Below are 18,915 nucleotides of genomic sequence, written 5' to 3' on the forward strand. Positions count from 1 at the left end.
GGGGCGCCGATATCCTTTTTTCCATTTGCATTTCCATCTCTTTTCCCCTTCCCCTTTCCCCCCACCAAAAAAAAACAACGACACCGCTCCCTTCGCTCTCATCGTTTGTTGTATCCTGCAAAGGCGTCGACATCCATCCGCGAGGCGTCTTGTTTTCGGGTGGCATACACTACCTTCGTCGTCACACGTGATGGTGCAGTCATGGTGAAGCTTCATGAGAAAAAGACTGACTGAGTCTCGAAAGATGTGGGTGTCTGAGGAATGGGCTTCTTCTTTTTACCTCCTGCTGTCCCCTTCACATGGGTCAAAATTCCATTGCCTAGTGAGGAGATCCATGTGGCGTATTTTCCACTGCACCTTTCAAGGCGACTGCTGCTGCAGGTGCTGACCATGTGCGCGCGGTTGGGTCCAAGTTCCCTTCGGAGCGTCGTAACCTCGACGAGACGAACAAGGAGGCGGGGCTTGGGCGGATGGTTTTTTTTTTTTGCGGCGCCCCAATTTGATGAGGCTCGCGTGCCTTTCTTTCTTATGCTTTGAACATGTTCCGAAATTCTGCACCCTTTACAGCAACATCAGTGGTATTGCTCGCGGTGGCAAAGCCGTTGTGTGCGTGTGTGTGTGTGTGTGGCGCTCGGTCTGTTTGTTGGACTCCAGTAGGCCACCGTGTTAGCTGGGTACAGACAACCACGACTTTTGGAATCAGGAGACTGGAGCGAGAGGGCGGGCGCGTCCAAGAATCTTTTTTGGCGTTTGCTCGGTGTCGTCAGTTAAGTCGTGCACCTGCAGTGGCGACATCAGTGCGGGTGCGGGTGCCAAGCCTGGCGCTGACGAGGAAATCGAGTAAAACAAGGGGCAACAGTGTGGACCTCCTCTACTGACCAGGCTGAGGACCGCAGTGAACCTGCACTGCTCATGAATTCCCACATGAGAGCACCCCGAGTGGTGTTATCAAGCCGCCACCGTAGCGGATACTCGCCAAAACAGATGGTGATGCGTTGGGACAGGCATGTCTGGCCGCGGTGAACTTCAATGGCCGCAGACTTCTCGGGCGGCCTCGTGTTTGTCTACTTGAAAGCATCCCCCAAGGAGTGGGTTAGAGAGCCTTTCCGGTTGGGAGACGCTGCTCGAGGACACCACCCCAGTGATTCACGTACTTGCACAGGCGTCGGAGTGCGCCTCACACACCTGCAAAGCGACGTACGCTATCGACTCCCCACCCCCAAAATCTTTTTTTCACCGTATCGACGCCTGTACGTCAAGAAATCGTCACCTCGCCACCCCTACACACATTACTGTAAGCCTTTTTTTCTGATTGTACGGTGAGCTGTGGCCGATGGTGAGGTGGGTACACATGTGTGCACAAGGTCTTCATTCGTAGAAGAGCCTTAGAGCCGTAGTCGGTGACGCATGCGTCTGACTGAGTTTCTGGCATCTCCAAAGGGGACGAGCCCCGTGCGATTGTGGCGGCGAGGGCAGAGACAAGCCTCGGCGTTGACGCCTCTCAGAATGTGTTCTTTGTAGCCCAGAATTCTCCTCCTCCACTCTCTGTTCTTCCTGGCCCACATGGATACGGTTCTTTTACTCTCCTCACCTTTGTCAAGGCTACTGTAGTTTGGGGTGATCCCCTCCCCTCCCTTTCACACATACGAAACGAGTTGTGTTTTACTCTCTCTGGCGTGCTTGCATCTTCTCGTAGCACAGTGCATCGACCCATAGAGGTATGGAGGACGTTTCACTAGTCGACCAGCGGTTCCCGGAATGCGCCGATGTCGACGAGGGACACCGCGTGCGGCAGAGTGAGTGCGTCAACATGAACGTGGTCGCCCTGCACGAGATGCTCCAGGGGTTGGGCTGTGCGAGCGACAGCGACGTTCGAGGTCCCCCACAACTGAAAAGAGACTTCACATGTGCGTCTGCGTCTTGCTTACCACCTGAGATCGTCGACGCGCTGCTGCATTACTTGCGGAGAGAAAAAGAGGATGTGGAACAACTCGATGCTCGTGTGAAACTTCTAGACGAGCAGCGCGCACGCGACACGGATAAAATAAACCTCCTCCGCGATCGAACAGAGAAACTGAAAAATACAGTGTCCAGTATGTCTGCCAAGAGCTCGGCTGACATGAGGGAGTTCCGAGATCAAATGCAGCAGAACGCAAGCCTCAATAAGCAGCGCCATCGCGAGCTTGTGGACTTGACCCGCAAGCGGGAGAGGCTGGAGTTTGAGGTGAAGCGAACACAAATGGAAGTAGATCGACTCCGCAAGATAGCGAAACGCGTTCGGTGAACATGCCAAAGAAAGCGAGCAGCACAGTCTAGGGAAAGAGAGGGGGTGTGCACGGTGGGGTGAAAGCGGCCGAGGCAACTCACCCAGTATCCCCTCCTCCCTCCCCCCTCTCAACCCCCTTCACACACACACACACACACTCTTTCTGCAACATCCCCATCACACTTTCATTGCCGTTTTACTGCGCCTGCAATGTGGCTCGTTGCGCAAGCACGCGTGTTTCGAGCCGGTCAGATTCCAAGTAGGCCCGCCTGGCACATCGAGAGAGTTGCTTCCCTGCGTTATGCTTTTTTTTTGTCGAGATCAGGGCTGCACGCGTTATACGTCGACGCTTCATTGCGTTATTTCTGCGCACCGTCAATGGCACATCTAGCGGGAAATTCGATACAGAGATGTTTTCTCCCCGGGTGCGTTGATATATCGCAGGGTAGAACGGACTATTTTTTTTATTTCTAGAAACTTGTCTCATTGTGTTCAGATGCTTCCCCCCCCCCTTCCCTCTCTCAGAAAGCCCGCACACACTTTCTCACCTTTCTGCATATGACTTTTTCAGCAGTGCCGCGTTGTGTCATTATGCAGTGAACTACTCCACCGGCTCAATCTTCACGAGAACCCCCCCTCCCCCCCACAGGCACTCAGAGACTGCGGGTCCCCCCTTCCCACCTTTCGGCGTGTCGGGCATGTTTTGGGCGATCTTTGGTGAGGCAGAGCGAGGCTCGTCTCGTGTCTGTGTCATTGTAAAGTGACAAGCTCGGCGTTTGCCGGGGCAGATGGAAAGAAGTCGTGGCTGAAACGGTCCCGCACTACATGACGACCCCCCTCCCCCTCCCCCTCCCCTCCCCTTGTCCCTCCCCTTCCCCCGGTGGGGCAGGGAGGCATATCGTTGTCAAGGCTACACTCATCTCCTCAATGAATCACCGCCCATGTTATCCCCCCAACTTCATCTCACATTAAAGGAGTCCGGTGGATTTGAGACACCCCAGCAACAATCAAGAGACGTCGATACACTGAAAGACGACTGACACAGAGGCGTGCGCGCACAAACTCTCTCTCACACACACACAGAGGGTTACGTGCATCTGGGATAGAGAAGAGTCATCACGCTCTTTGCACGTCGCCATGGCTACATCCACTTTAGACCCCCGCATGGCTTTCCATGCTCAGCAGCAGGACCCGGGCGCACCACAACCGCGGCATCTGATTGTGCGCTACTTTTACGAAAGCGGTACGGTGGAGCTAATGGAGGCACCGAGCGGTCGGCTGTATTTACAACGCACCGCCGTCGACTTGCCCGTCTCTGCCTTCACGCTTGGCTCAACTATAATGCTGTTTGGCAAGCCGACGACGATCACAGCATTCGCGGACGAGGTGACGCGGCAGCTGTGCGCTCAGTGCAATGAGACTACGACGGTGCTCATCGCCGAGGAGGCGTTCCAGTCCCTGGGTCGCTATTTGGCGATGCTGACGGAGGAGTGTCGCTTCACCATTGCCGTTGTGGAGATGCTCTGGGTGTGGGCAGACATCGTCTCAGAGTTCGACTTACCAGAGCAGCTGAAGAATACTCGGTTGGTCGTAGCACGGTGCACTCGGATCGACGCAGTTGCGAAGGGGTTTGACTTTGTCAAGCGAGCAATCGGCACCTGCACCGCCAAGGATGCAGCGCAAGCTGCTTTGTGGTCCCGACTGGTCGAAGTTGCGAAGGCTAAGCCGCTGGCCGTGTTCGACGAGCCAAATGTCTCGGTGGTTCTACTAAAGCCGCACCTGATCAGTTCCGGACGGTGCGGAGCAGCTATCCAGGGGCTGCTAGATGTCGGACTAGAGCCCACGGCACTCACCACGATCTCCATGAGTACTGTGGCCGCTCGGGAGTTCGTTGAGCCCTATCACGGCGTTCTGCCGAACCTGGAAGGGACTGCCAACAGCTTCACGGGCACCAACTGGGTACTGCAGCTTGTCTCCTTAGATGAAACGGTGAACGTAGTGGACGTTGTACGCAAAGCTTGTGGGCCATATGACATTGTCATTGCGAAGAAGCTTTACCCGAAGTCGATTCGTGCGCGTTACGGAGACAGTGAAGCCCGTAACGCGGTACACTGTTGCGATTTACCCGGTGACGGGCTAATCTACACAAGAATGTTTTTTCAGCGGTAGGAAAGAAACCGACACCTATGGGAGCCGTCCTTGTCTATGCATCGATTGGCGTGTGTGCGTGTGTCTGTTTGGGCCCCCCCTTTTTTTCTCCTTCAGTTTCTTTGGATATGCGTGTACGCCTCTTTGTAAGGCTGTAGGCGTACCGCACCGCAACGTGGTTCTCGCATATTGTTGGTTTTAGTCGTGCGTTCAACATTACAACACGAGAAAAAAGGAGGCAGGACAGGGCAGCACGTCAACGCTGATAAAAGGAGGTCTTTTTTTTTCCGTAGCGTTGGGCGTCCATTCCTTCTCTGTAACGCCAATGTACAATATATCACCGGGCCGCACGCGGGCCAAGGGCGGAGGGAGGGGGAGGGGGAGGGGGAGAGCGTCACAAGTTGAGATATGCGAGGGGGAGGGGCAGGCGAGAGGGGCGTGCAGGTGGATGTATCACGGCAAATGAAGCTTGTGATCGTGGATAGATGTGCTGTCACCTCCTACGTTATTTCATTGGTGTATGTTCTACTCCTTTCCCCTCCTTTCCGTCTGGATGCCCGGTTTGCGTCTGGACACAGCCAAAACCCTTCTCCCCCCACCCCGTTGTCTTGTTGCCGTATTTTTTCATGGTTTACTCTTTTGTCGACAGTGATGTACGTGTCGCGGACACTCTGGAAAAAAAAAAGTGTGGGTGTCATCGACGAGAGGCGGCTCACGTCTGTACAGCAAAAAGACTCCCCCCTCCGAAGGGTATTTTTTTTCCCCGTGGGCGGGGGACGGATGTGCTTGGGAAGCGAGGCTGCTCAGTCGCCGCGTCTCGGTGCTCTCTTTATCCTCCTCCTTACGGTGCTCGTATACACGTAGCGTGTGGGCAACTCTTTTACGTCGCAGGGGAACGGTGACGCTGGGTCCTCCACCCGCCAGTGTCCTTTCATCTTTTCCGAGAGCTGCCAGTTTTGTGTGGCCCGTTCTTTTCTCTGGACTGGATTTGGGACACAGTTGCACCTGTCTCTGTAGAAAAAAGAAAAATGTGAGTGATTTGCTTTTCACCAGCGGCATGCTACATGCCCCTCAAGTGTGACGGGGGCATCTCTCACCGCTTCATACTCTCCCCACTTCCACTATCAACATTACCTCCTCCTCTTCCTGTGATCATGTAGACACTCCCACCTCTATCCACATTCCAAATCACCCAAAAATTAAACTTGAATACATCGAGGGAGGACTATATGGTGTGTCGCCACACCGCGTCTAAAAGTCTCGCTTTGTGGGTCATTGCTTTCTCAAGTTTTTTTTTTCTTCAATTCGACGCCAAACAACTATACTCCCAGTTTTTTTTTGTGCAGCATTGCTTTTATCTGCAGGGGAAGGAGGAGGGGATTTCCCCCTTAACTGTGTGTGTGTGTCTTCATTTTTTTTCTCCATTCTCAATTTGTACATTTTTTTTTTCGCGCGCGCTTCTGCCTACCCCCCCCCCCCCCCTCCCTCTCTTCTCGGATTCTCTTTGCCGAAAGGCCCCCCACCCCTCCAATCCACCCTTCCCTCTGTCCCTATTCACACCTTCTCAGGACTTTGTGTCTGTGTGTGTGTGTGTGTGTGTGTGTGTGCCTTCATTCATCCGTCGCGTGTTTCCGTGCCGGTCGCCTACACGCATTCGCCAATCACATCAGCGTCTTTTTCTTTTCCATTGATGGGCTAGCTTTACACCGGCGCCTCTCTCATTTTTTTCTCTCGCACGGGGCATTCATAAGCGCACGGTATGTAATGAGTAGCGGAGAGGTCAAGGTGTAAGTTGCGCTACGAGCGTGTACGGCAGTACGAATGGGGCATCAAGCCCGATCGGAGTTCAGCCTACCCCGCTACAGCGTTGGCAACGCTATCCAATTTGTCTTTGAGAATGGCGTTCGCCGCCATGTGAGAGAGGAAAGCGCATCCCCTCTCCCGGGCCTTTCCATGGTTATGCAGCTGCAGGAGAAGCAAGTTACGCGCGATAGGGCACGCAGAAGCGGAACTACCGACGACCCCCTTTCTCTTGAGGATCTCGCGTGTATCTGTACACCCGAACAGTTGTGTGCACACTCCCAGATAGCATGCGCGCTGGCCAGGAATGCAGTCGCTCAAAGTCTGCAGCACCGCTCAGAGGTGCGTGCTCGCCGCTACGGCGAGGCGGTGATGCGCCTCGCCGAGGCTTCATCCTCGCTGCCAGACAGCGAGAAAAAAGTTTCAGCGTTGATCGCTGTTAGTCCATATCTGATCCAAACCCCCTCCGGTGTACCCTACACGTTGTCGCCGTCCGTGCCAGGCCCCCTGCACTTCTCGCTCAAGACGAGCAGGTCACAAGAAGCGAGGGCGAGCTTTTTTATGAGTTGCAAGGAGAGTGAGATGGCCGAAGAAGAAGAAGGACTCGAGACACACGTGCTAAAGCATCCTACCCTCAATGTGGACGAGGCTTCGGCGTGGCTCCAGCGCCGCTACAAGCGCTGCTGCAACGTCATGGATGTCCGTCCAAGCGCCACTGTGCGACACCGACTCTCGCAGTGCGTGCAGAATTCTCTCAGTTCCACCACGGGCTCTTCTTCAGCGCAAAGCCGATCATCACCGATGTTACACCATCCACACACCCCATCAGCTCCTCTTAACGCTTCCGCGGGGCGGGTCTGGATGTCTTTTCCCCGGACACTTGTGCTTCTGCGCGAGATGAACACCACACCGTACGAGGTGAATGCGGACTTTAGCGGTTGTGCTGAAATTGGGCAGAGTCGACACCACTTTATTGTACTGCTCGGTGTTCTCGAGGTGTGCCGCAGCACCGTGGTTTCACTCAACTTGTCCAAGACGCGTCTTGACGACGACGAAGTACGGGTGCTGTGTCTGTTTTGCCGCACGTACTTGCGTAGATTGCAGGTGATGGATTTGAGTGGCAACACGATGATCACCGACAAGGTGGCTGTCTCTCTCAAGAAATTTGCCGCTTTGTTGCCGCTGCTATGCCGACTGACAGTGCGGGAGACTTCACTGAGCCGCACCACTGTGCGAACATTGAAAAGGATCATAAGCCGCAAGGCACGCCAAGTGCACTCAGCATCACCTCCGACTCCTTGCTTACCCAAATGACGCGAACGGAATCGATTATGTGTATAAGACGTGCTCTTTAGCTGCTCATCTCACCGTTACTTTAGTGTGTCTTGCTCTTCTCCCCTTCCCCTGCCACCGCCGGGCGCCAGGGTTGCCTTGCTCAGTTACCACCACAGCGGTGTTACACACGCCTAAAAAAGGAGACGCAGCAGTTTTTAATAGTAGTAACACAGACTCCACCTGAATCAGGCGGTAAAGGTTATATCGCTAGGCCTGAGATGCGGAGCTTCTCACCTTCGCGGCGCTGCCATTCCATGATAGTTGTGCTAACTGCGTCAAAACAGGTGATGCAAGAAATGGATAAGCAGAAACGGTCGAGTACGTCGTAGAGCTATTCGCTAAACAGCGCACAATGCCCAGGAGATGAGGCGTATTTTTCTTTGCCTCCCCCCCTCCCAGCGCCTTCTGCGCTTCGCCAAACGGAGGGGGGGGACACGGAAAAGCCACAAAATACAATCACACATGACTTCCACGTCGCGCGTCGTCTTCAGGGGAACGTCGTTTTTTTTTTTTCGGGGGGGGGGGGGGGGTCTTTTTATTATTCGGGTATGCGTGCCCGATTGTTTCTCAGAGAGGTGCCCACACCTTATCTCGGCTTGATTCGGGTATTCGTACTTGAGAGAGTGCCCCACGAGCATGCACTCCACGCCTCCTCTGAAAGGCTGTGATCACTGTTTCCATTCCTTGACTCTCCTGGGGGGGGGAAATGCAAGCAGCCCCCACTCGAGAGATCGTTGTTCTCTTCTTTGCCTTCCAATTGTCAATTCATTTTTCTCCCGTCTCTCATCTCTTTGTTTTTTTTCCCCGAGTATGCGCAGGCCATTCACCAGGGTTGACTCCTGCGTGTCGTTTTTTGTTTGAAATTGCAATTGCCGAACCCTGCACAGAATCCCCCCCCCCGTCCCCTACCTCCACCACACACACACACACACACACACGGGCACTTCGAGGGTTACTATGTATCGAAACGCGTCACGGGGTGCATCAATGTCGGGCCAATCAGGTGAGGTGGCCGGGGTGAACTTGGAGACAATCGAGGGGCTGCAAGATGCGTGGTGCAGGCAGTTCGAGACTCTGCGCGATCCACCACCGCCGCCGCTTCTCGACTCCCCTCGTTCCCTTCGCGCATGTGCTTTGAGAGGTGTGAATCCGAAGGTCACCTTGCAGAAGTTTTCTCTCAAGCAGCACCTCTTCTGCGTCCTCGGGAAGCCGCACATGCTCCGCTCACTTCCCCATTCAACGACCAAAGGGTACGAAGCACTGATGCAGTCTGCGTTGCGCAGTTTCAGCGAAATGGCCGTGGGACTCGGCACGTCGCAAGAGAAGCTGGCAGCGTTCGTTGCCTTTCAGAACCAAGAGAGGCTGCGGGCGCCTCAGTTGGCAGCACTGCAAGAGCTGCGACGCCAACTGATAGCTGAGGATGTTTTAGACGGAATGCGACCTCAACACAGGCCAGGTGATGACCTCTCCACGGTGACCAGCGACACCGTTTCGGGGGTTCACCGAGATGCCGCTGGTCACCGTGGAGAGGCTCATCGCACGGCGGCGGCCGAGTTGCTGTCTACTTCAAGGGTGAGGGAGGACCTGCTGCGGGATCGTCGACACTTCGCGAACCATCACCACGAGGGAAGCGCCATGGGTGCGCCAAAGGCATCGTGCACGTCACCAAGCCATGGTCCCCTTGCATCGACTTCTTCCGCACGAGCTACGCCAGCAAGCAAAGAGACTTTTGACGATGTCTGTGATCGAGGACTAGCCGACTTTGAGGCGACCCCAAGCCCGTCTAGGAATCTCCCTTACACGCCGCGCGATGTCTCATTGCTCAACAGTAGCTACTTCTCGAACCGCAGCATCCAGGGCCGCATTAGCAACCCGTCCGGTGCACCTCTTCCCACATCGTGCCCTGGCACCCCAGCCTCGTCGTGGCGAGGTGTCACAAGCACGGCGCGTCCAGCAAACTTGTCTGCTAACAAGCAACATCTGTCATTGCCGGTGGTCACAAGTCTTGTCAACACCACCACCGACGACGTTCCTGAGGCATTGGACCGAAAGGCGAACGGTAAGGTAGAGTTGTGTTCTTTGTCGAAGCAGGAACTTAGCATCGTCTCCATCAACAGTAGTCACCTCGAGCTACTGCTGGGTATGGGCGAGTCAGCGCCGACGTCGCGGCCAGCGGATGTTCTCCAGCGGTCACCCACCGCGGTGCTGGTAGCGGGGCGGGAAAAGGCGCATCAGGGGTCTCGGTCAAACTACACATTGCCACTGTTTCCCGATTTCGGCGAGGGGGGGGTGAGTGGGTCGGCTGCGGCGGCTGCCCTGGAAGGGGGGGTCAACGCAACCTCGCCGAGGTCCACCCCAGCGCTGACATCAGCGACGTCGAACCAGTCCTTGACCCCGCTGGCGAGGCGTACATACACAAACCATGCGACCCGGTCGTCGCAACTGGTGCCTAATATGCTTGCTCGATCGGTGCAGTTATCTGCAGAAATGAAAGTCCCGTTGAGTTGTGCGGGAACCCCCGTAGCTGCCGCATCCCGCACCGAAGAAGGCTGCGCGGCGGAGGAGCAGCAGCAGAGGGCCGCGGCGTCGTCGTCGCCGCCGCCGCCGAAGGCAATACCGACCGAACTTACTGCGTTGGGGGCGTCAGAAAAAACTGCTGCATTATCAAGGCTGCCTTCACCACCAGTGATCACGCAAGCGGAGCAACATGAGGGATTTCTCTACTACTGTGCCAACCCGTCGCACCATGTCAATACTTTCTATCAAGGTGTACACGAAACCCCGATGGTCACAGTACAACTGTAGGTGAAGTAGCCAAGGAATGACCCATTTGAATTCATTTTCTTTTTCGTTGTTGTTGTCGTTTTTAGCTTGGTCCGCCCGGAAAGGCGATACACGACCATTCCGACTTGCTGATCAGTCGGATGTGTGTGTGTCTGTGTGTCTCGGTCAAGGTGGCGAAAACGAAACAAAAGGTTAGGTAACCGGCTGACGTGTGCCCGCTCTAGAGATTTTTTTTTGTCCGGCGAAGGGGGCGGGTGTATGATCGTGTCTCCCCCTCCCCCCTCTTCGAATTGTTTTACTCACGCCTTCGCGTTTACCCGCCCCCGCAACTATGTGCGCTTCACTGTTCCTGGTCCCCTCCCCCCTTCATCAACTGTTTTTTTTTTCTTTTTTCTGTGGGCTGTTGACCTTTATTTTTTCCCCCTTTCTCTCTCGTGTGGGTGTGTTGAGAAGGTAGAACGATAAGAAGTGCAGCTTATCCTTGGTGAACTCGGGCAACGCGGTCACACCCGAAACGAACGCAACTCCAGCTCATTTCTGGCTAGTTGGTGATAGACTCGATCATTACAAAGGGAATCACACGCAGCCGCTTGAACACGCACCAGAGTGCCGCGCAAGTAGCCGATGATCTGCGGGAATAGAAGGCGAGCGGCACTCTACCTAGCGCCTTGTGCGCTATTGTGGTCGATATTTGCATAGGGCGCACGTGGAAAAACTACGCCTTACCCCCCCCCCCCACTGCCACCGCCATCAATAGGGGTTGGCATAGGGCCCGCCCCCGCCCCCTCCATCTTCCTCCTCTTCCATTTGGAATCTGCACACTGTCCTACACCTTCAAAAATCCATTCTTGTTCTCTCAAAACCCTTTCTGCTCAAGGAAGGATTACTCGCGCTTTCTCCTCCCCTCCCCCCCCTCTCTCTCATGGGTGGTTGCTTCTTCTCTTTTTCTCTCTTGGCCCCATCGGTCTTTTCTCTCTTTGGGGAAAAAGAAAACGCTCGTACCTAACCACCTGGGCGCGCGCGCTCTCTTCATTGTGTGGTGAGAGTTTGATTTTAGCGCCTGCATATCAGACACCTCCCTCACCTCCCTCCCCCTTCCCCCCCCACACACACAAATCTCGCTCTCCATTCTTTCATATAACTGATATACGCTGCCATCGCATGAAAGGCGCGGGGCTGCACTCCCCCATTTAACGCATTTTTTTTTTCTCTCTCCTCCCACTTCCCCCGTCTACCTCTTCGAAGCCCATCATGAGCATCAATCCCGCCATTGGTGACAAGGATGTTCTCAACCGACGTCTAGTTGTGAATCCAAAGTACAATGCTGTGAAGCCCGTTGTGGAGTCCGGCATGACCGCCGAGCTTGCGCAGTATATGCGCGACAAGGTGGTCAAAACAAAGAAGCAGCCTGGCGAGCTGTTTCGACGGCTAAGCACACACTCCATCGCCGACTTTCTTGATCGCCAAGAGCCCAAGTCTGTCTTGGACGATGGCGGCTTCGCGCGACCGATGGATGAGTACGGCGGTATCGGGAACGCAGACGGCAAACCAGCAATGAGTTTTTTGTTGCTCGACTGCCGCCGAGTAGAGGACTACGAGTCGTGCCACATCAAGACAGCACTACACTACCCGAAAATAAAGTTGCACCACTCCACCAATCCGTTTTTGCCAGAGATGTACACCTACAAAAACAAGGAGAACATGTTTATCGTGCTCTACGATTTAGAGGAAGAGGCGGTTCTGCCACTAGCCAATACAATGTTCCAGAAAGGCATTGACAATGCCGCCATCATCGCAGGCGGGCTGCGGGAATTCGCCCAGGATTATGCCGAATTTCTCACGGCACCGTCACCTGTTCCGATCATACCCAGAGACTTGCGCATGAAGCGGCGTGCCGACGAGGTTACGCAGGCGCGCACCGAGGCTCGCTCCTCCATGTCGCACAAACCCAAGAGCCTGTCGAGCAGCCTCGCCCGCAGTACTCGGAAAGGGACTTTCTGAGGCGATGCGCATGGGTGGCGCACTACAAATAGCGACTTTCTTGTTGTGTTGTTTTACCTGTGTTCTACGAGTGCGCACGTGCAGCGCTGCATGTCCTCGCGTGCGTCAACAAGAGCTCGCGTTTTTTTTTTGTGCTCCGTCACCACAGATGGTCGACCATGTCCTTGCCTGCGTATCTTTTGGCGACGAGTGATGGAGGGCTGCAGAGCCAAGTACCACAAGAATGAGTACGTGCACACACAAACAGAGGCCCCAGTGTGAGCTTTCGGGGGCAGGCAGCAGTGCACATTTTTGACCCCTGTTTTTATTTTTGGCTGGTCTTCTATCGCTGCCGGTCTTGTGCGCCTACCTACCTCCTCGCTTTTTCATCTTATCCTTCGCTTCGATACGATGTCTCTCGCTCCCCCACACACTTTTCTTAAAGGCATTTTCACCTTCTGTTTTTGGTGCGAGGAAGCACTTTTTATACACACTCGAAAGAAAAAACAGGACGATGATGGCAGGCCCCACTATGTGGAGGGGGAAGCAGGTGTGTGTGTGTGTGTGTGTGTATGATTCGTATGATGCTGCTTTCGCCCTCCGCGTTGGGGACGCATCTCCTTTCTAAAAAACACCTCTGGAAATATGTCTATGGAAGCACAACATCAGTGTCCCCTCTTGAATAGCACGCAGCTACAGCTTTGTGCTACAAAGCAATGTCTTCAGATCATCTTATCCCATCGCCGACGCATACTCCCTTTTCCCTTTCTTCTCTCCCCCCGCCTTTCTCCTGCTCCTGCTGATTTGCGGTACTCTTTCCGCGTGTTTCCCGCAACCCATCCCCCATCCCCCATCCCCATTTTGTTTTCTAACTTTTATGGCTTGCATTATTTCTCGTCATAACGACATCATTCGTCGTTGGTATATGTTCCCTTCCCTCCCCCCACCTTTCTGGCAGAGCAGTGGTGTGTATTGAGCGCTTCTGGCAAATCCTTGTGCGTTACTTTACCTTTACTCCTCCCACTCCCCCACATACCCGACTCCGAGAAATAAAAGATTCACGCACCCACCAAACACACATACACGGTTGATTCTAGCTCTAGCCCTCGCTCTCTGCTCTAACTCTGTCGTAGCCGGTCTTTCCGCTTCGATCCCGTGCATTCTGAATTGCCTTGTACTGTTTTTCTTTTTTTTTTGTGTCGCGCTTCACCATTCCGTTTGTTGGTGTGGGGGAGAAGGTTTTTTTTTCAGCCTTTATTGTTGCGTCTCTTTGCCGTGTGTCGTCTGGGGCGGAGGATTTTTGCTGCACTTCTCTTCGACAACCTTCTCCACTCCCTCCTGCACCAGAGTCGATTGGCGGAAAAGCTAACGAGAACTGACACAAAAAAACACGGAGGAGAATTTCCTGCCCACTTTCCTGTGCATCCCCGGAACGTTGACACCGGTGTCACAGCGGTCGTGGAGACGGCACGGCGGTTCGCCTGTACGCAACCCAGCACGTTACACGGCATATAGCGCCTTCGCTCTGAATTCACATTAAGTGACTACGCTGCAACGCCGGTGCGACAACATAGGCAACGTGCGTACCTCGTTCCGTTGTTTTCTTCTCTACCCACCCATCTGCTTTTGAGGTCCTTGGCACCGCTACTCACCTCTAGGTAAACAGGCAAAGGGAGAGGGGAGGAGGAGAGCTTCGTGTGATGCACTTGAGGTTGCGTCACACACGACAACACCTCCATCTCTGAACTGGAGGTTTCGCGCTGGGACTTTCGTTTTTTAAAAGTCCCACCCGGGAAACACACACACGCACACACATACACATCTATTGGTGTGTACTGGATCGTGCGCAAAAGACGGCCAGGAAGGTAGTCGGACGGCATCAGTTTCTATTTTGAGTGAGAGGGTGAGAGTGTGTGTGGAAGATCTGCTGGTTTTATCCAACTCGAGTACCCCCCTCTCAGAACGTCTCTCTTTGCCCCCTCCCTCCCCCCAACGGCACCAATCGTACATCTGCTATTTGTGTGTGTGTGCGTGTGCGTACGTGTGTGTTTCTTTCTTTCACGCTTTTTATTCTCACGAATCCGTTGTTGTGCATTTTCGACTTCGGTTAACTTATCTGCTTTTTTGTACGCATCTGTTCGTCAACCCCTCCTCCCTCCCCCACCTCTTTTTCTTTTTTTTTGGGGGGGTGCTGGTTATATTTTTTTGGTTGTCCATACTCTCTACATTGCCCTTCCTGGGTCGACCCTTTTTTTTTCCGGATGCGTGAGCCTTGCTAAGGTTACGTGTGTTTTTTTTTGTGTGTGATTTCAGGGACGGGGACGTTTCTCGTCATCTTGGAAATCCCCTGCATGTGTTTCGATCAAAGAAGACATTCTACACGCACACGCGCACCTTCATTCCGGACTCTCCCCCTCCCTACCCCGTCGTGCTTTTTTTTTGTCTTTTGTTGCGACTTAATCCTCCCTCCTCCTCCTCCTCCTGTTTTTTTTTATAGACTCTCGCCCACGTGAATTGATCCTGTTGTGAATTCCCCTTTGGCGCTACATCGCTTCCCCGTGTTTGCTGTATCCGTGGTCTTTGTGTGCGTGTGTGTGTGTGTGTGTGTGTCTGTCTGTTAGCAAAGAAGCTGAGTTTTTCAGGGGGCTTGCATGCTGGTAGTGAAGGCATCTTCAGAACCACGTTGAAGCACTACTCAGTTTTTACTCAAGTGCATTCTTCCCTTCCCTTCCCTTCCTCCCCCCCCCCCTTCTCGCTTCAACATTTTGTACTGGTGCTTTATTTTTTCCTTCTCGTCTTCTCCGTGTGCGTTTTCGCGCGTGTGCACGCGCCGCCGCCGCACCCCCAGCCGTCGCTTTAGTTGCCGTGTTCTCGCGTTGACGTTTTGCGCTTTCTTTCTTTATCTGTGAGGTGAAGCGAGAGGTGGTATATATATTTTTTGCAACTCCACATCTACTGGGAGGGGGGAGAGAAACAACAACACGAGTGGTCACCCACTACTCGACCGCACGGTTATGCAAGTGGATATTGGCAGCAACGCTGTTCTCCAGAACTTCACCAGCATCGTCTCCAGTGAGGAGATTCGTCACCTGAACGATCGTCTACGGCAGGAGTACCGCGGTGCAGCATCCTCTCACACAACAGGCTCGCATCACCAAGGGGACAGCGCTCTTGGCATCGCGCAGCCGCACCGTCACAGGCATCCCCAGAGAGATTTGGGGGCACCCGGTGCTCCGGGATACCTGGACAGGGTGCCCGACTCGAGCGGTCGCTCGTCTCTGAATCAGAGTCGCTCGTCCGTCGGATCCCGCCTTTCGTATCAAAGGCACGAGACGAGGCTGCAGAGCCGCACCGCACACAGTTGTTCCGTGCGGTCCCGGTCACCCGGGAAGGTCGCCACCCGGTCACCTCAGGTGGTTGTCGGGGTATCGAAAACCGCACTAGGGCCGTGGATAAACACATCCGCAACGACCAGTGCAACAAATAACAACCTCCCTCTCTCAAACCTACTAACGACTCAGGGCATAACCAGGGGCTTTGACGCCTGCGCTGTAGACTCACTTCGCGCGCAGCAGCTGTCCTTGGAGCCAGTAGCAGCGGTCCGTGGAAGAGAAAGGCTGTCGCCAAGGCACATGGCTACTCTTACCTCGACTCAGCAGCGTCAAGAGGGCTGGTGTGATGCGGCACACTATGGCAAACCAGACTCTGCAGCAGGCGCCGTAGACGACTCACACGTACGTGCTGAAGGCAGCCCCAGTAAAGGGATGGTCAGGAACAAAGGCCGCAGCCACCACCGCGCAGAGGAGGGTAGCGCCGGGGGTGAAGGTGCCGGCAACAACAATCGAAATGAGAAACCAGCGCCAGCGGCAGGCCCCAAACTTGCCCAGACGAAGATTCAGGTGGGCATGCGTTTGCGTCGATGGATTATAATCAATCGCATCGGCGCCGGATCCTTCGGCGAGACGTTCACGGCCATAGAGGTGCCCGGCCCCGTCGCGGAGGAGGGTAGTCTTACGGTGTCCCCAGAAAACTTGGCGATGCTTGAGGATTTGCCTCCACTGGAGGAGCGCAACGAGGTGTGTATCAAAGTGGAGCAGGAAAACAAAAATGTGCTGCGGCTAGAAGCGCTTGCTCTGAAGAAGGTGCAGCCCTGCGCCCAGGTAGTGCGGTACATTGGTAGCGGCTGCACGAGTGGGATGAACTACCTGGTGATGGAAAAGTTAGGCCCGAACCTCGCCGAGTTGCGTCGTCATAGCCGGCATGGCACGTTCAACATTTACACAACGCTCAAAGCCGGCATTTCGTGTCTAACGGCGATTCGCGGGGTCCACGATCTTGGATTGGTGCACCGCGACATCAAGCCCTCGAACTTTGTCACGGGACTGCCCGGCACCTCAGAGCACACCACGTGTTATTTGATTGACTTCGGCCTCGCCCGCCGTTTTCGCCGCTCGAACGGGGAAATTCGACCACCACGTGATAACGCCGGCTTCCGCGGGACGAGCCGGTACGCCTCTGTCGCCTCGCACCACCACCATGAACTGGGCCGTGTAGACGACATCTGGAGCTTACTGTTCATGCTTGTAGAGTTTGCTACCGGTACATTGCCGTGGCGCAAGTATAAGGAAAAGGATGACATTGGTCGATGCAAGGAGGAGTCCATTAGCCCACATCTGGTGCGCAACTTGCCACGTGAGTTTCAGCCTTTCTTAGCCCATTTGCAGACACTTCGCTACGAGGACGAACCGGACTACGACCTGCTCCTCACCTTAATGCATCGGGCTCTGGAGCGTCGCGGTTACCCCCCAAACAAGGCGGTAGAATGGGAGCTGGACTCCTCGCTGGTGAACTCCAGTTTAGACGCCGACGGCGCACCCGTGCTGGACGCGGGCGTTAGAGCTGTGCAGGACTCCTCGGCTCACCATCGCGATGGGAACCCGCCAAACAATGTCGTCGTAAATCGGCACGGTAATAGCGTCGACGCCAGTGGCAGGGCGCCACAGCCGCCACCCCGCCGGGCCGCACCGCAGCCCGATGCTCTTGAAAAGGATCCACGAGGTGCGCCTACGCCCATGCACCCTGGCGCGGAGCAGCAAGGCGTGTTCGCTGGTACCGGAGGTGCCAGCAACCGCATACCAGGGAATGGTGTTGCCGTGCACGGACACCCGGCCGAAGCTCCGCATCTGCATAACAGCGGCACACTACGTGTGAGCGAGGTGGACATTGGCTACAGCGGGGCATGTCAGGATAGTTTACTAGGCAATACAGCGTTTGGCGGGGATGCTTCCATACAATGTGAGTGGCCGCATCCGCGAGCTGGGAGTGTGGACATTCCTGGCACTACAGCGGGATTCGCGGTTGAAGGCAGCGCGACACCCGGCGCACCAGCGAGCTCGGATGAGTTCGAACCTAATGAATACTCGCCGCGCGAAAATCATAGTGGAGTGTGCAGGTATAATGAGGCGCCCCCGCCTTATTTCAACGCTGATCCAAACCCCGTTTCCAACCACCATGGCAACTTGGTGTCCACTGCGCCGCTAGCAGTCCCTGTACCCCAGCCCAACAGCTCTACGCACCGGAGGGCGGTTTTGGAAGATCACAACGAGAAGCAGCGTTGCACCAACCAGCAACAGTGCGATGCCCATAGCGACGAGCCAGAGAGTAGCAATAGGAGGGCCGTCCGACCACAGCAACGCATCGTTGTCAACCCTGCCGATCTTGACTCTACCTACATGGGCGACGAGCAAGGAGTGGCGCCTCAAGGTAAGGGGGGCAAGTTGTTGCACAAAAAGTCGAACTGCGAATGTATTGTCATGTAGTCTCGATGGTTTCACTGATTTCAAGGTCTCGTTGTATAATTACTAACCCCCTTTCCCTCCCCTCACCCCCGCTGTACGGCTCGGACTTCTTCTTTGTGCTTGTGCGATGTTCTTTTTTTCTTTGCCGGCGGGAGGGTGCACGAAAAGTGTGAAGCTCACAATAGTTTCGTTGTTTTTTTCATATTTTTTTGTTTACCGTACCGTGCATGCGTGTCGCATGGAGGGAAGGTGTTGTTGTGCTGCATCGCTCCGCTGCGGAGCGGCGGTATCTATGATAGTAACCTCGACAAAAGTGGAATCAAAGAGGGGAGGAGGATATGGGGTGTGTGCAAGTGTTTTAGCCAAAGGCACTAAAGTGGGCGACCGGGAAGGTGTGTCTGTGTGTGTCTGTGTGCGTGTGTCTGTCTTTGTCTACTTTTTGTGTCCACATTCCAAGGTGTCTTTCCGTCTGCCCTGATTCCTGTCCTCTTCTCAGCTCCTTTCACATTGGGTAGACACGCATATGTATCGTGGCAAATCTTTTTTTCTTTTCGCGTCGCCTGTTCCACGTCTTTTATGCCAATACTCTGTTGCGCTTTCAGACACCTCTGCTATATTTTGCGCTCTTTTGTCTCGAGTTTGTGTGCGCACGCTTCTGCGCTGTCCTCTCTCCGTCTACCCCCCCCCCCCAAAAAAAAAAAAACGAATCTCTGGGATACTTCTTTCGTTGCCGTTTGGCAAGCTGTTTTTTTTGTTGCCTTCTTTTCTGTTTTTCATCCCAGCGTCCACATCTGTGAATATGCT

The 18,915-nt window shown here is 54.5% G+C and overlaps 6 protein-coding genes across 6 annotated transcripts; all 6 read left to right on the forward strand.

The window, feature by feature from the left end:
• Positions 1–1,720: 1,720 nt before the first annotated feature.
• JKF63_01861 (uncharacterized protein) lies at positions 1,721–2,284 on the forward strand (the record flags this gene model as incomplete). Its single annotated transcript, XM_067897906.1, has 1 exon — positions 1,721–2,284. One exon carries the CDS (start codon positions 1,721–1,723, stop codon positions 2,282–2,284), a length of 564 nt encoding a protein of 187 aa, XP_067754063.1.
• A 1,119-nt stretch (positions 2,285–3,403) lies between these two features.
• JKF63_01862 (uncharacterized protein) lies at positions 3,404–4,435 on the forward strand (the record flags this gene model as incomplete). The annotated part of the gene is made up of 1 exon (XM_067897907.1): positions 3,404–4,435. One exon carries the CDS (start codon positions 3,404–3,406, stop codon positions 4,433–4,435), a length of 1,032 nt encoding a protein of 343 aa, XP_067754064.1.
• A 1,800-nt stretch (positions 4,436–6,235) lies between these two features.
• On the forward strand, positions 6,236–7,528 carry JKF63_01863 (uncharacterized protein; the record flags this gene model as incomplete). Its single annotated transcript, XM_067897908.1, has 1 exon — positions 6,236–7,528. One exon carries the CDS (start codon positions 6,236–6,238, stop codon positions 7,526–7,528), a length of 1,293 nt encoding a protein of 430 aa, XP_067754065.1.
• A 978-nt stretch (positions 7,529–8,506) lies between these two features.
• Positions 8,507–10,354, forward strand: JKF63_01864 (uncharacterized protein; the record flags this gene model as incomplete). The annotated part of the gene is made up of 1 exon (XM_067897909.1): positions 8,507–10,354. One exon carries the CDS (start codon positions 8,507–8,509, stop codon positions 10,352–10,354), a length of 1,848 nt encoding a protein of 615 aa, XP_067754066.1.
• Positions 10,355–11,584: 1,230 nt separating this feature from the next.
• JKF63_01865 (uncharacterized protein) lies at positions 11,585–12,334 on the forward strand (the record flags this gene model as incomplete). Its single annotated transcript, XM_067897910.1, has 1 exon — positions 11,585–12,334. The coding sequence occupies one exon, from the start codon at positions 11,585–11,587 to the stop codon at positions 12,332–12,334; it is 750 nt and encodes a 249-aa protein (XP_067754067.1).
• A 2,993-nt stretch (positions 12,335–15,327) lies between these two features.
• Positions 15,328–18,132, forward strand: JKF63_01866 (uncharacterized protein; the record flags this gene model as incomplete). The annotated part of the gene is made up of 1 exon (XM_067897911.1): positions 15,328–18,132. The coding sequence occupies one exon, from the start codon at positions 15,328–15,330 to the stop codon at positions 18,130–18,132; it is 2,805 nt and encodes a 934-aa protein (XP_067754068.1).
• Between the last annotated feature and the right edge of the window lie 783 nt (positions 18,133–18,915).

The sequence above is a fragment of the Porcisia hertigi genome, chromosome 34 (assembly GCF_017918235.1).
Source record: "Porcisia hertigi strain C119 chromosome 34, whole genome shotgun sequence".
In the NCBI taxonomy this organism is placed as follows: Eukaryota; Euglenozoa; class Kinetoplastea; order Trypanosomatida; family Trypanosomatidae; genus Porcisia; species Porcisia hertigi.